Source organism: Dryobates pubescens, chromosome 36, assembly GCF_014839835.1.
Source record: "Dryobates pubescens isolate bDryPub1 chromosome 36, bDryPub1.pri, whole genome shotgun sequence".
Classification (NCBI taxonomy): Eukaryota; Metazoa; Chordata; class Aves; order Piciformes; family Picidae; genus Dryobates; species Dryobates pubescens.
The window spans coordinates 3,957,881-3,972,569 of record NC_071647.1 but is presented as its reverse complement, the minus strand read 5'-3'; the positions used below and the strand labels follow the sequence as shown (position 1 = coordinate 3,972,569).

Sequence of the window (14,689 nt, the reverse complement as noted above, 5' to 3'; positions counted from 1 at the left end):
ACCACAGCAAGAGCAGCTTGGAAACTTCCCTTCTCTACCACAAAGATAAAACTCAAGTGCTCCATGGTTACCTGGTGGGTTGGCCACCCATCAGTGCAAGGGGTGGTTTAGGTTAGCTATTAGGCAGCACTTCCTCACAGAAAGGCTGATTAGGCACTGGAATGGACTGCCCAGGGAGGTGGTGGAGTTGCTATCACTTGAAGGTCTTTAAGAAAAGATTGGATGTGGCACTTGGTGGCAGGGTTTAACTGATTTCATGGTGTTAGGTCATAGGCTGGACTTGATCTCAGAGGTCTTTTCCAGCCTCAATAATTCTGTGATTCTGTGAGTGTTGGATGCTGTGTGTGGTGGCAGTGGTTACAGCTGGGTAACATGGAGGCTTTTGGTTGTCTGGGGCCAGAAATAGTCCTCTTTGTTCTGATTGCAGTGGGTAGGGGTGTTCTCAGAGTATCAAATCCAGACTGAAGCTCAAATGTGCTGCATTTTAGGTGGTTTCAGAATAAACCCAAGTGTGCAACCACAACATTTGTGTGACAGAAGGTTGGAGCCAGGTGGGAGTTGGTGTCCTCTCCCTAGAAACAAGTGGCAGGATGAGAAGTGGCCTCAGGTTGCCTCAGGGGATGTTTAGGTTGGCCATTAGGAGAAACTTCTTCACTGAAAGAGTTCTCAAGCACTGGAACAGGCTGCTCAGGGAAGTGGTTGAATCCCCATCCCTGGTGGTGTTGAAAAGACACAGAAATGTGGTGCTGAGGGCTATAGTTTAGCCCCAGCCTTGGCAGAGTCAGGGAATGGTTGGACTGGATGATCTTAAAGGGCTTTTCTAACCAAAACAATTCTGTGATTCTATTCTATGATTCTCTGTGATTTTACCATGAAGGCACAAATGAGCCCAAGTCCTCTGAACAAATCACAGCCGTGTGCTAGATCTCTGCTCAGGGTTTGGCTCTGGGTTTGCCACTGCCTTTCATGGACGCCGCAAAGACATCGCAGTGCCCTCAGTTCTCTTCAGGAGGCTTTCAGGCATCACTTTTCATCACATATGTGCTTCCTTCACATGATTAATGGTGATTTAAGGTGTACAGGGAATGCTTCTGCTCTTCCCAAGCAGGGAATCTTTGCAGAGCTGACCCAAGCCTGCTCCTTAACACTGATGAAGAGAAGCTGCAGTGCACAGGAGGGGCTCACACTGCCTGGAGTGTGAGTCCATACGTACTGGAGGACTAATAAATATCTCTAATGTAAAATGCTCACTAATTGCATTATACTCTGATGGTAGTTAATGAAACAGGATACATTTCAGTGATTAATAGAGAGAACCTCCTGAGCTTTAGCTCTTGTGCTCCTCAAAAATCCTCCTGTCCAGCTCTTGGGGAAGAGCTAATATTGAGCTGTTGAGCTCGGAGCGTGGTAAACCCTTAGCGGCAATTAAGAGAAGTAATGATTTTTCGTTTTATTTCTTCTAAAAGAAGCAGAGCTCACCACTGACAGGGCTCCTAGCAGCAGCCTGGGAAGATTTTCCCTGAGTCTGGTTTCTTCACAGCCAGTTTGATTTCTCACTTGGGAATTGAGGAGACGTGGCAGCTGCGTGGACAACTCCTCGCGTTCGTCGCCCAGCGCTGCAGAAGCGCTCCGTTAATTTGACCTTGCCGTGTTGACACACACAGAGTCCAGTTGCTGGAGCTGATTTCCCCCCTCACCCCCCCAGGAGAAGAGCTTTGAAGTGAAATGTGGGTTTGTGAAGCTGCTCTTAATTGACTTAGCCTGACAGAGTGTCCAGGTGTGAGGACGTTACGAAGGAAATTGGGATAATGGGCCTCGTGCCTGCGTCACCGCAGCTGGGGTAATCTTCCACGTCTCATTAATGAGCGAGTTCCACGGGCTCGGAAGTGCAGGAAAGAGAGGAGAGGAGGAACACAATGTCCAGAAATTAGCACAGTTTTCTCTGCTTTGAAGATAAAACAGCAGATCTCCATCCTCGAGGGGTTTGCGTTAGCCTCTGGAGATGCTGACCCTCCTCTGAACACTCACCGCCCGCTTGCTGCCCAAAGCAGAGGCTTTGTGGTAGCGGGGAGGAGGTTGGACTGGATGATCTCCAGAGGCTCCTTCCAACCCCTGGCATTCTGTGTAACTGGCATCAAAAGGAAGACTCTCAATACCAGCTCTCCCTCAGTGCATCCCCCCAGCATCCAGCACTGGCCATTAAGTGGGCTCCCAGAAAGTGTTTGTCAGAGCATTTAAACCGCATCGCACTAACGACTTCCCCAGCCTGCCAGCCTCACACCGAGCACCAAGCCTCTCAGGTGACAAATGGCATCAACCCCTTTAGGGAAAGACCCCAATCCTTTCTGACTGGGGCATGGAGAAAATGGTCATTAGCGTGCATCCCCTCTCACACTGGTGTTTCTTAACCTGAATACTGCTCCAGTGCTGGGCTGTTCTCTGCCTAGGCTTAATCAGAAGCTTCCATGCAATTATTTTTCGCTGATTAAATGTTTTCTCCCTGTGAAGGGACTGTGAGAGAGGCAGCAGTCAAGTGATTTGCCCTGGCAAAGGCAGTCAGAGAGCTGCAGGCAGATACAGACCCCCAAAAGTGAAATTATTCTACCCAGATTTAAGCATTGCCAGCTGAGTTACTCGTCTAGACTTGCTTTATAGTCAGAGGGGAGAAATAAGAATGATTCATTTCAGCAGCAGCTAAAAGGCTACAACAGGTCAGCTGAAGAGTGCCTGGGAAGTGCCTTCTGCTGTTGATTTATGAAGGGAGCTCAGGGAGATGGGCTCACCAGGAGCTGTCTCTTCAGGGTTGACAAATAAAACTGGAGGAGATGCATCTGTCCAGGCTGTTCTTCCAACCAGCACACTGGGCTTAGAGGTAGCTTCACAGGTTTTCTTTTCTTGGACAGGAGAACTAAGGAAGGGAAAGATGCTCTTTGTGCTCTTGCCTCAAAAACAGCTCTCAAAAGCAGGGTGCTGGTGCCTTGTTCAGCAATGGCACTGCTGGGCTGCTATGGCTCTGAAAGCCAAGCTTGGAAATAACTGCATGGGGCAGGAGGTGTTCTCCTCAAAACACCAGGCCTTTGTCATGCAGCTTCTGCACATTGACTGTTAGAAGTTACCTAATAATCACAGTGTGGTAGAATGGCTTCATTTGGAAGGGACCTCAGAGATCATCTACTCCAACCTCCCCACCATAGGCAGGGACACCTCTTAACTAGACTCAGCTGCTCAAGGCCTCATCCAGCCTGGCCTTGAACATCCTCAGGGAGGAGGCATCCACAGCCTCCCTGGGCAGCCTATTCCAGAGTCTCACCACTCTCATTCTGAAGAATTCTTCCTCATACCCAGTCCAAACCACACAAAAAACAACCAAGGAGAAGCACTGGTGGCTCCATCGTTGAGGTTGAGGCTACTTCCTCATCTCTTCCCTCCTCTTCTACATCCACAAAACAAATCTGTCCCTGAAATCCCCAAGGCTCTTCACTACAAGGATGTTGAGGTGCTGGAGCATGTCCAGAGAAGGACAATGTAGCTGCTGAAGGATCTAAGGCACAAATCTTGTGAGAAGCAGCTGAGGGACCTGGGGGTGTTTAGCCTGGAGAAAAGGAACCTCAAAGGAGACTTTCTTGCTCTCTGAAAGGAGGTTGGCATGAGGTGGGGGTGAGGCTTTTCTCCTAAGAAAAGACTCACTCTCCCAAGTGACAGGATGAGAGGAAACAGCCTCAAGTTGTGCCAGGAGAGGGTTAGGTTGGATATCAGGAAAAATTCCTTACTGCAGGAATGGTCAGGGATTGGAACAGGCTGCCCAGGGAGGTGGTGGAGTCCCCATGCCTGGAGGCGTTCAAAGAACGTGTAGAGGTGGTGCTAAGGGACATGGCTAGTGGTGACCTGGCAGTGCTGGGTTAATGTTGGACTCGATGATCTGAAAGGTCTCTTACAACCAGAACAGTTCTGTGACTCTCAGGGCACCCTGCATGGCTCAGCATGCAGCAGGGATCCAAGAGCAGCGTGCGGCTCGGGCCCGGCACGTGGAGTTGCCATGGTTTCTAGCTGAGCCCTCTTCAGTACAGCACGCTGTAGGTGGTGTGCATTTCCCTTTTTCTCTTGGGAGGCTGCAAGAAGAGACTTCTGCTACATAAAATTTCTGATTTTCTCTCTTACCCAGCAAAACAATGGAGTCTGTGCACTGGAGGAGCAGGAGAGTGGGTGGTGGTGGTGGTGGTTGTTGTGTTCTTCATTTTGGTGGGATGCTTCATCTGAACATCAGGCTGTGCTGCCACTCAGTGAGACCTGGACAGGAGAAGAGCTGGGCAGGGGGGAGCCTCATGAAGTTCAACAAGGGAGAGAGTAGGGTCCTGCACCTGGGGAAGGATAACCCCCCTGCACCAGGATACATTGGGGGTGGACCTGCTGGTAATCAGCACTGCAGAGAAGGACCTGGGAGTACTGGTGGACAGCAAGTTCACCATGAGCCAGCCATGTGCTCTTGTGGCCAAGAAGGCCAAGGGTCTCCTGGGGTGCATTCAGAAGAGGGTGACCAGCAGGTCAAGCAAGGTTCTTCTTCCCCTCCACTCTGCTCTAGGGAGGCCATGGCTGCAGTCCTGAGTCCACTTCTGGGCTCCTCTCTTCTCCCAAGAAAAAAGCAATAGAACAAGAGGAAATGGCCTCAAGTTGCCCCAGGGGAGGTTTAGGTTGGACATGAGGAACAATTTCTTCCCCAAAAGGGTGGTTGTCAAGCCCTGGAACAAGCTGCCCAGGAGGGGTTTCAAAGCCGTGTAGATGTGGTGCTGAGGGCCATGGTTTAGTGGTGCCCTGGCAGTGCTGGGTGAATGGTTGGACTCAATGATGTTAAAGGTCTCTTCCAACCACAGTGACTGTGTGATCATTTCTACACCTCTAATGTTGGCAGGAGTGTGGAGCATGGTACCAGCAGTGGCTTAGCCCTGATCTAGGGCAGGGTTTCATTCCTAGGAGAGGCATCAGGAGGACAGCACAATGCTTCTTTCTCTTCCCATTTACTCCTCAAGCAGGCCATAGTGAGTGCCATATCTCTGAATCACAAGGATGAATCCATCATAGTGTCCTCCAGTTAACTGCAGGGGCAAACACAATCTGTTCACCAAGCAGCAGAGACCTGCTGGAGTGCTGACTCTGAGAATACCACTTCCCAGATGACTTCCAGAATAAACTTCTCTGATTCCCTGACTTGCAACCAAGTTCATTTTGGAATGTGAAAAGAATGGGCAATAGCTCAACAAAATGAATGTAAGAAGCTTACTTTATCCAAGTAATCCACGTTGCCAACATCTCTAGATGTTGACCCTAATCTCATGCAGAGTTCAATCCAATATGTGAAGCCTTTGGTGCAAGTTGGGCACCTGTAATGGGGACTTCTCTGAGGATCAGAAGCCAAGGGTTCTGTGATATGAGGATCAGAAGGGAGAGCACACAGAGAAGGAAGCTGGAGAAGAGGAGGCTCAGGGAAGACCTTATTGCTCTCTGCAAGTGCCTGAAAGGAGGTTGTAGCCAGGTGAGGGTTGGTCTCTTCTCCCAGGCAACCAGCACCAGAACAAGAGGACACAGTCTCAAGCTGTGCCAGGGGAAGTTTGGGCTGGAGGTGAAGAGAAAGTTCTCCACAGAAAGAGTTGTTAGCCATTGGGATGTGCTGCCCAGGGAGGTGGTGGAGTCCCCATCCCTGGAGGTGTTCAAAAAAGGACTGGATGTGGCTCTTGGAGCCATGGGTTAGTTGTCAGGAGGTGTTAGGTAGTAGATAATAGGTTGGACCTGATGATCTCTGAAGTCTTTTCCAACGTGGTTGATTCTATGATTGTAAGCTGGAAGTGCTTCATGTGGAGGTTCCATGTCTAGTGAAGCAGTGAAGTGACTTAGCTGCAGGTTTCTCCTCTGAAATTTGGGCTGGGCTGCAGCTGCAGCATCAGTTGGAAGAGGAGAAATGGGAGATAGATTATAAATCATGAAGGATGAGAGGCAGAGCAGATGTGATCACTACCACCAGAAAGGACATCAGAGGAGCAGCTTGTTTCAGCTGGCTCATTAGACATGCAACTTAAGTGTTCAGCTGCAGAGGGGGTTCTGAATATATTTAGTGTCTCGAGTTGCTGTCCTCATAAAATCTTTGCTGCTGCTTCTTTTCTTGTGGACTGTAAACTTGTGTAGCCTGTCCCATTTTCACCTCTAAATGGAAAGAAAGTGCTCATGGAATAATCCATTCTGTGGCATGGAGCCACTGAGGAGAGAGAAGTGAAGTTAATCAGAGGCACCATCAATGCTGACTGAAGAAAGAAACGTTGCTGGATTTCTTCCTGTTACTTCATTCCTCAACTCTGAGGACCTGCTTGTGGAGCAAAGCCATCTTCCAGCAGTTCAGGAGGGAGTCTGTTCCATCTTGCTTCTCACATTGTCATTTACTCCTGGTGAAAGCAGCAGCAGAGCACTTTCCAAATCACACTCCTCATTTGTCTGTGACCTTGAATATTTTAGGTTACAGGAGGTGGAGTAAGAAGAGGAAGTGTATCACCACTGCTCTTCTGAGATTCATAGATTGGGTTGGGTTGGAAGGGACCTTGAAGATCATACAGTTCCAATCCCCCCACTTTCCACTAGCCCAGGCTGCTCATGCCTCATCCAGCCTGGCCTCGAACATTTCCAGGGAGGGGACATCCACAACCTCCCTGGGCAACCTGTGCCAGTGTCTCCCCACCCTCACTCTGAAAGAATTTCTTCCTAATCTCCAGTCTAAGTCTCCTCTCTTCCATCTTCAAACCATTGCTCCTCATCCTGCCACTACAAGCCCTTGTGAAAAGTCCCTTTACAGCTTTCTCTTAAACTCCTTTCAGGTACTGGAAAGCTGCTCTGAGGTCTCCCTGCAGCCTTCTCTTCTCCAGGCTGAACAACCCCAACTCCCTCAGCCCATCCACACAAGGGAGGTTCTCCTGTGTGTGCTGTGTAGTCAATGGAAATCTTATGGAAATACAGGATCATGGAATCATTTTGGATAGAAAAGACCTCTAGGATAATCCAGTCCAGCCATCAACAAACACCAGCATGGCCACTAAACCATGTCCCTCAGCACCACATCTACACATGTTGTGAACACCTGCAGGGATGGTGACTCCACCACCTCCCTGGGCAGCCTGTTCCAATCCCTGACCACTCTTGCAGTGAGGAAATTAACCTGGTTTACATCTTGGTGTTCATTTTACCCATCCACCATATGTGTTAAATATGCCAGCAGGCTTCCCACACTGCTCTTGGACAACTTTTCTCTGAACATAGCATAATCTGTTCCTGGCAACCAGCAGATGTTCTGAAAAGCCTTATGAACTGAGCAGAGACAAAGGAATTGCATCTTTAGTCCCTGGAGCTGCTTTTTTAGCTCTCACTAAGTCAGAGCCTGTGAGCATTGGGGTTTTTTTTTCCCCTCTCCTTTATCCTTTTTTGTTCTGTATTTTAAAGTCATTGGTAAGTACCTTTTGATATCTGAATTGTGCCATCAGTAGTGTCTGATTCTCCTCTTTGCTGCCTCTCTTGGCAGTTCCCAGCAGGCAGCTGCTGTTGTTTCATGTAGTGTAGAGGTTCTCTGGGATCAGCTCCCGACACGGATGCAGCTCTGTTACCCCAGATAGAGATATCCCAGACCAACTCTTGCTCTGTGACAGCCAGGGTGTCACATAATCTGAGGCACATGTGCCCCATCCTTGAGATAATATGGTTAGCACCTGTGGGATTTTTAATAGGTGGTCTTAAGAAATAAAGATGAGACTGAGGCTGCAGTTTCAGTTGAGCTGCATCATAGAGGAATCATAGAATGGTCTGGGTTGGAGGGGACCTCCAAAGCTCATCCAGTCCAATCCCCCTGCAATGAGCAGAGACATCCTCCATTAGATCAGGTTGTCCAAGCTTCACCTTGAATATCTCCAAGGATGGGGCCTCAACTACCTCCCTGGGCAACCTGTTCCAGTGTTCCACTCCCTCATGGTAAAGAACTTCCTCCTAACAACCAACCTAATTCTACTCTACTCTAATTTCAAACCACTGCCCCTCATCCTATCACTACAGGCCCTTGTAATGAGAGTGAGGTCATTGTCTTACATCTCTGAAAGTCACTTGACTCAACTTTCCACCTGAAGGAGCTGGCTGTGGGTGCTGTCAGTACCACATCAGAGGCGTGGGGAGCTTTCCATTTCTCTTGTATTTATGGTTGAGGCCATTGGATGTTCAATGTGCAATGAAAAGTTCTGTTGGTGGCATAAGTGGGTCAGTGCCAAGAAGACAACTGTTGGGTGAAGAGAGCAAGCAGGACCCATGCTGGCAGAGGTTTCTTGTGCTGCTCCTCAGGAGGTATGTCTGCAGCTTGCTAAAGCAGCTGGAACTGGTAGCACATCGCTGTTGTGTCCTCAGTCACTTCTGGCAGGGTGATGGATTTCAATCAGATACTCCCTAGCTTGTCTTGCTGCAATGAGACCTGACCCCAGGGATGGAAAGATTTCTCTTGGCTTTGAACTTGGCTGTCCCAGTTAGCTCAGCAAATTAAAGCAGTTTTTAGCTCTGAAGGAAAGAATATTTGTGTGCTTAAGAGGCTTCCCTGCTTTGTTTGAATTTTCTTCTCTAATGTTAATTCCTTCCAAGTTTAATTTGCAATTAGAACATCAGAGGGAAAGCATGTTACCAAAAAAATCAATAGATCCATTTGGGTGATTAAGTGATCCTTCAAGAGGAGCTGGCTGAGCTGAGCTCAACCCCTCTTCAGGCTGGACAGGCACCCTCCTGGAAGCAAAGGAGGCTCCAGGCTCTGGCAGAGCAGAGTCTCTGCACTGAAGTTATGAAATCGTGCTCTGCAGAGCTGAATAAAACATGAACACATGGCTCTTGGAAGAGCAGATCCACTGGGCACAGTGTCAGCTCTCTGGATTTTGGAATGGTTTCATGGGATTAGCTGGAAGAAGGCAGTTGTGAGTGTAAATCAGGGAAATTGGACTTCAGTAGGTTCAGAAGTAAATGGGACTGATTCTGGCTGAGGGGTTTTTGTAACCTATCTTTTACTCCAGCAGTGCAGTGCCCTAACACTGGAGTCATTTTACACCTTTTTCAATCTCTTTTACTTTGCCTGCTGGGGCTTGAAAGGATGAAGACTCATTACACAGAAGGGCAGGGATTGGAAGGGATCTCTGGGGATCATCCAGTCCAACCCCTCTGCTAAAGCAGGGCACTCACTAACAGCTTGCCCAGGGTCACAATGTCCAGCTGGGTTTGGAATGTCTCTAAGAGAAGACTCCACAACCTCTCTGGGCAGCCTGCTCCAGGCCTCCACTAAACTTAAGGAGTATGAAGCTGCCACAGGACAGCTGAAGAACGAGCAGATCAGAGTGCAAGCAGAAGAGAGGCCAAAAACACTCAGTGAGGAAACAAAACAGCACCAAGCAGTAAGGCAATGAGAGGGGAGCCAAGTGATAGGAGACCTTATTTGTGTCCTCCTTGATGGAAAAGGCAACAATGCATTCATTGCCTCTTTTTGGGGGTGGGGGAAAGGGGATCATGGGCAGCCAGAGAAGTTCATAGACCAAGTCTCCATCCTCTACTTTTGTTTTGTAATGCTGAGGCTTTGTCACCTTGAGCTTTTGTTGCCACATTCTTGACTTCCCAAAGGAGCTGACAGTAGCAGCTGCTTTTACTGTGTGCTCCTTGAAATTGTCCTAAAGAAACTTTCAGGGAAGTGCTGTTGAATGTGCTGAGCTATAACAGTCATGAGGTCTTGGGTGACAGGTTGGACTTGATGATCTTTGAGGTCTTTATTGATTCTATGATAATTCTATGATAATTCTACCTTCACACTAAAGAATTTCTCCCTTGTGTTCTGATGGAACCTCCTGGGTTCCACTTTGTGCCTGCTACCTTTGTCCTGTGACTGGACATCACTGACAAGAGTCTGACCCCATCTTCTTGCCCTCCACCCTTCAATGATCATTGAGAAGATCCCCTCTGGGGCAGCTCTTCTCCAGGCTCAACAGCCTCTTTCCTTCTCACAGAGGTGCTCCAGGCCTCTCTGTTGAACTCTCTCCAGTAGTTCCCTGTCTCTGCAGAGCTGGACCCAGTACACCAGATGTCCTTGCTAGGGCAGAGTAGAGGGGGAAGGAGAACCTATCTGACCTGCTGGCCACACTCTTTCTATCTCTTTCTCTTCATGCACATCCTTGCAGGCAGTCCCTGGCCGTTGAGGAGCTGACCTGGGCAGGCAATGAGCACAGCTGGAGGCAGCCAGAGCTGAGCCCTGCTATTAATTTTTCACAGAATTGAGATCTTAACATTAAAAATAGACAAATCTCTGATGATAAAACTCTGCAGTGGTGAAACTCAAAGCAAATCATTTCACTGAGCTCCTTGATGTAAAAATCATTACTGCCATCCTCTGCTGGCTTTAAAAAAAAACTATGTAATGGTGGGGGGGAGGTGGAAAAAAAGGGCAGAAAAAGCTGATGGAGGCTGGGTTGGCATGAAATTAACAGTGACACAACCAGGGACTGCAAGGATTTATCAACAAGCCCAAAGCCAAGGGCTGGGAAGGGTCACAGAGGTAATGTGTTGCTCATGAATGTTCTCAAAGGGTTCACAGAATCACAGGGGTTAGAAGGGACCTCTGGAGATCATCCAGACCAACCCCCCTGCCACAGCAGGGTCAGCCAGAGCAGGTTGCACAGGATGGTGTCCAGGTGGGGTTTGAATGACTCTAGAGAAGGAGACTTCACTGCCTCTCCAGTGCTCCACCAGCTTCAGTGTAAAGTTGTTCCTCCTCATGTTTAGGTGGAACTTCCTACGTTCAAGTTTATGCCCACTGCCCCTTGTCCTGTCCCTGGGCACCACTGAACAAGGCCTGGTCCCCATCCTTCTGACACTCACCCTTGGAAGTATTTATAAGCATTGAGAAGATCCTTCCTCAGTCTTGTCTTTAGGCTAAAAGCCCCAAGTCCCTCAGCCTTTCTCACAAGAGAGGTGTTCTAGGCCCTGAATCGTCATCACAGCCCTTTGCTGTGCCCTCTCAAGCTGTTCTCTGTCCATCCTGAATATGTCTTATTCATGCCAGCCACCAGCCATGGCTGAAAAAGCAGCTTGGGAGCTCAGTGTGGAACCTGGGCTGGTGTGACAGTCAGGAGCTGCACTTCACCCCTTGCTGCACATCAGAAGTTTCAGGATCTTCAGTTCATGTTTTGGATTGGTTACAGCTCCATTCCAAGCCTACCCAAAGGTTCTCAAAGTGTTTTCCACCCCTAAGCAAACAACTGGGATTAGTTCCCCTTCTGTGACAAAGAGAGGTCAGGGGGTGGCTGTGGGGTCCCTTTGTGCAGCCTTTCTTGGATCTGGAGCAGAAAGCTGTGGTTTATGATCACCAGACTGGTGACCATCCCCAGAAGGGAAATGAGGTGGTGGCTCAGGATATACCTGCACCACCAACCTGAGAGTGGAGGCAGATGCATTGCCTTTTCTGACCACAAACAAGCAGAGCACTGGGAATCTGCTGAGCTGTTGGGATGTGCTGAGTGTGTCAGAGGGATTTGCTGTTCTTTCATTACCTGGCTGCACAGGGACAGTTGAAATCTCATCAACTGGTGTCCTGCAGCTGTATCCAGTGACACTCAAGATATGCTTCATAGCCACTTGATTCCTCTGATACATATCTCCTTTCCATGGCCATTCCTGGAGGTTCAGCAGTGTGATGAACAAATGGGTTTGTCTGTCTCCTTTGAAAGGATGTGACTTGATCTTCTTCTCCCACTCCAAAGATGGGGAACAAAGAGGGAAAGACTAAAAGGAAGGAAAGGCAACAAGCTGCAGTTCACCTAAGGTGCTACAACCACTACCAAGACCTTCTGTTTTCCCAGCTTACTGCATTTTGTCCCTTCTGTTGGTGCTGTGTGGAGAATTCTCACAGCACAGATGCCTGGGAATGGGTGGCAGTGCCCTCTGCACAGGGCATCCTGCCTCATTTTAGTCACTCCAAGCTATGTGTTGATGGGCAGAGTCACCATCTGGAGGAGCTTCTCCTCCTCCAGTGATGAGGAGCACAGAGCTCCGGGATCCCGACACAGGCACCTTGCCATGTGCCAGGCCAGGGTGTGGAGAGGAGTGTGGCAGGCAGAGCATGCCAAAAGAGAGGGTTCCTTCGCTTTCCTCTTCAGCTGCAGTCAGCCAAAGGGTGCAAGGTACCCTCAGTCCATAAAAACATTGCAGGCAACAGTTTATTGTTTGACTATAAATGGAACTGCACTTTGGAGAGAGGCACAGCAGAAGGTCTCACCAGTGGTGGTGTAACACCAGTGGAAGAGTTCATTATGTGTCAGTGGGACACAGTGCTCTTGAAGGTCTCAAGAGCCATGGTTTAGCAGGCATGGTGGTGCTGGGCTGACAGCTGGGCTTGATGATCTTAAATGTCTTTTCCAGCCTGCATGGTTCTATAGCAAATGGCCTCAAGTTGTGCCAGAGGAGATTTGGATTAGGTATCAGAAAAAAAGTCCTTCCTGTTGGGGTGGTCAGGCATTGGAACAGGCTGCCCAGGGAGGTGGTGGACTTGCTGTCTCTGGTGGGGTTCAATAAACAACATTTCAGTTGCGGATGAAACATTTCAGGGCAGGGTTTAGTGACCACAGTGGTGTTGGGTTGACAGTTGGACTTGATCTTGGAGGCCTTTTCCAACCTTAATGGTTCTGTGACCTGGGGATCAAGCCCTGCCTGGTAAGGAAGAGGCTTTGTGTTTTCCTTCCTGCTGCTCCAGCAGGCACAGCTCCACATCCCACCAGTGCCACGAGGTCTGGCTGTGTCACCAGGCTTTGCTCAGATGGATCCTTCTGTTGTTGGTCCAAAGGGAGGTTCGCTGGCAGGGCCTGGGGGAGGCCTTGCCAAACACCTGGCCATGGCACTGTGAGCCTTTCACTTTTCTCCTGAGTTTATTCTGAGATGGGGCAGCCAATCCCCCTGGGTGGAGATGGGCTGGTAAATCCTCACTGTTGTGAAGCTTCTGCCATTGTCATTTTCTCTTGCTGCTCGGCCACACAAAGTGCTTTTCTGCTCTACCAAACAGCAATAGGCTAATCACTTTCCCTGTCCTCAAAAGCCCTTTTGAAGTCACACTGATGCACATTCTGTGCCCTTTGGCTGGAAGCAGTTTGCTTGCTTCCATGCAGTAAAATCATGAGGAAGGAATTGTCCCCCTGTACTTGGCAACCCTCAAATATGGAGTTCAGTTTTGGGCCCTAAGGGGCTGAAAGGAGGACACTGAGGTGCTGGAGCAGGTGCAGAGGAGGGCAGTGAAGCTGGTGAAGGGTCTAAAGTGCAGGTCTAGTGAGGAGCAGCTGAGGGAACTGGGGGGTGTTTAGTCTGGAGAGGAGGAAGCTGAGGGCAAACCTCATTGCTCTCTACAACTCCTTGTAAGGAGGTTGGAGCCAGGTGGGGATTGGTCTCTTCTCTCGAGGAACAAGTGACAGGACAAGAGAAGACAGGCTCAAGTTGTACCAGAGAGGTTTAGGTTGGACATCAGGAACAGTTCTTCTCCAAAAGGGTTGTCAGGTCAGGTGGAGTTTTTAAAGTGTGAGTATATAAAGAGGAAGAGGCATTTGGTGCCATGGTTTAGTTGATCAGATGGTGTTGGGTGATAGGTTGCACTGAATGATCTCAAAGGTCTTTTCCAACCTGGTCTATTCTATTCTATTCTATTCTATTCTATTCTATTCTATTCTATTCTATTCTATTCTATTCTATTCTATTCTATTCTATTCTGTTCTGTTCTGTTCTGTTCTACCCTATTCTATTCTATTCTATTCTATTCTATCCTATCCTATCCTATCCTATCCTATCCTATCCTATATTATCCTATCCTATCCTATCCTATTGCAAGTATGTAATTTCTGATGACCTCAGGATTGGTGGCATCCTTTCAAAGAGCAAGCCTCCTCTTCAAAATGACTGCAAAAGCAGCACCTCATCTTCCCTGAGACCTTCTACCTCTAGTGTGTCCATATCTACATCTCATCAATACATTGGTTTAGTTTTGCTGGCTGTCCTCCAGTCTTTGAGGGGGGTTGGAGCTCTCAGTGGTCACCAAACAACAAAGACTACGAGCAGTTGGTGGTTTGCAAGGGAGAACTGGTCCAGCTCCATTTCCCCTGAGTGGCTGAGGCTGAAGGCTCAGCAGGAGCAGAGGTTGCTTGGTTGCTGCCACAAGCCATTGCTAACACACTCTTTCCTCTGGTTGTAGGAGTGGCCACACACTGCTTGCCTTCTGGTTTTCCCGTCAAGAAGGAAAGCTCAATCGACAGCAGACCATCGAACTGGGACATCACATCCTCAAAGCACACATCTTTAAGGTAACAAAAACTAAAGCCAAGGCTGATGCCAGCCTCATCCCTGCTGTGTGTGATCTGCCAGCACTGGCAGTGTTCAGGCTCCTCTTGTTTTAGGGTTACTGTAAGAAGTGTGATTGCTTCAGGCTGCTGAAAGTGAGCTTTTGGGGAGGGGGTGGGGGGTGGAAATGTGAAGCTTCAGAAAGTTGGCACTGGTATATAAAAAAATCCTTGAAATGACACCATCCTTCAGACTGCAGATAGCCTCCTTACCTCAAATTACTCTTCTACCCTTGAGGTTTCTTCCCCATGTAGGCTGAGTTCCTGTGACAGCATCTAGACAC

The 14,689-nt window shown here is 48.7% G+C and overlaps 1 protein-coding gene across 6 annotated transcripts in view; it reads left to right on the top strand.

The window, feature by feature from the left end:
- Window positions 1-14,689, top strand: part of TANC2 (tetratricopeptide repeat, ankyrin repeat and coiled-coil containing 2) — a 300,071-nt gene that overhangs the window by 250,379 nt on the left and 35,003 nt on the right. For all 6 annotated transcript variants that reach the window (XM_054176994.1, XM_054176995.1, XM_054176993.1 and 3 more), the window contains one exon: window positions 14,261-14,369. In XM_054176994.1, coding sequence (XP_054032969.1) covers window positions 14,261-14,369 — 109 coding nt within the window. The remainder of the gene's footprint in view (window positions 1-14,260; window positions 14,370-14,689) is intronic.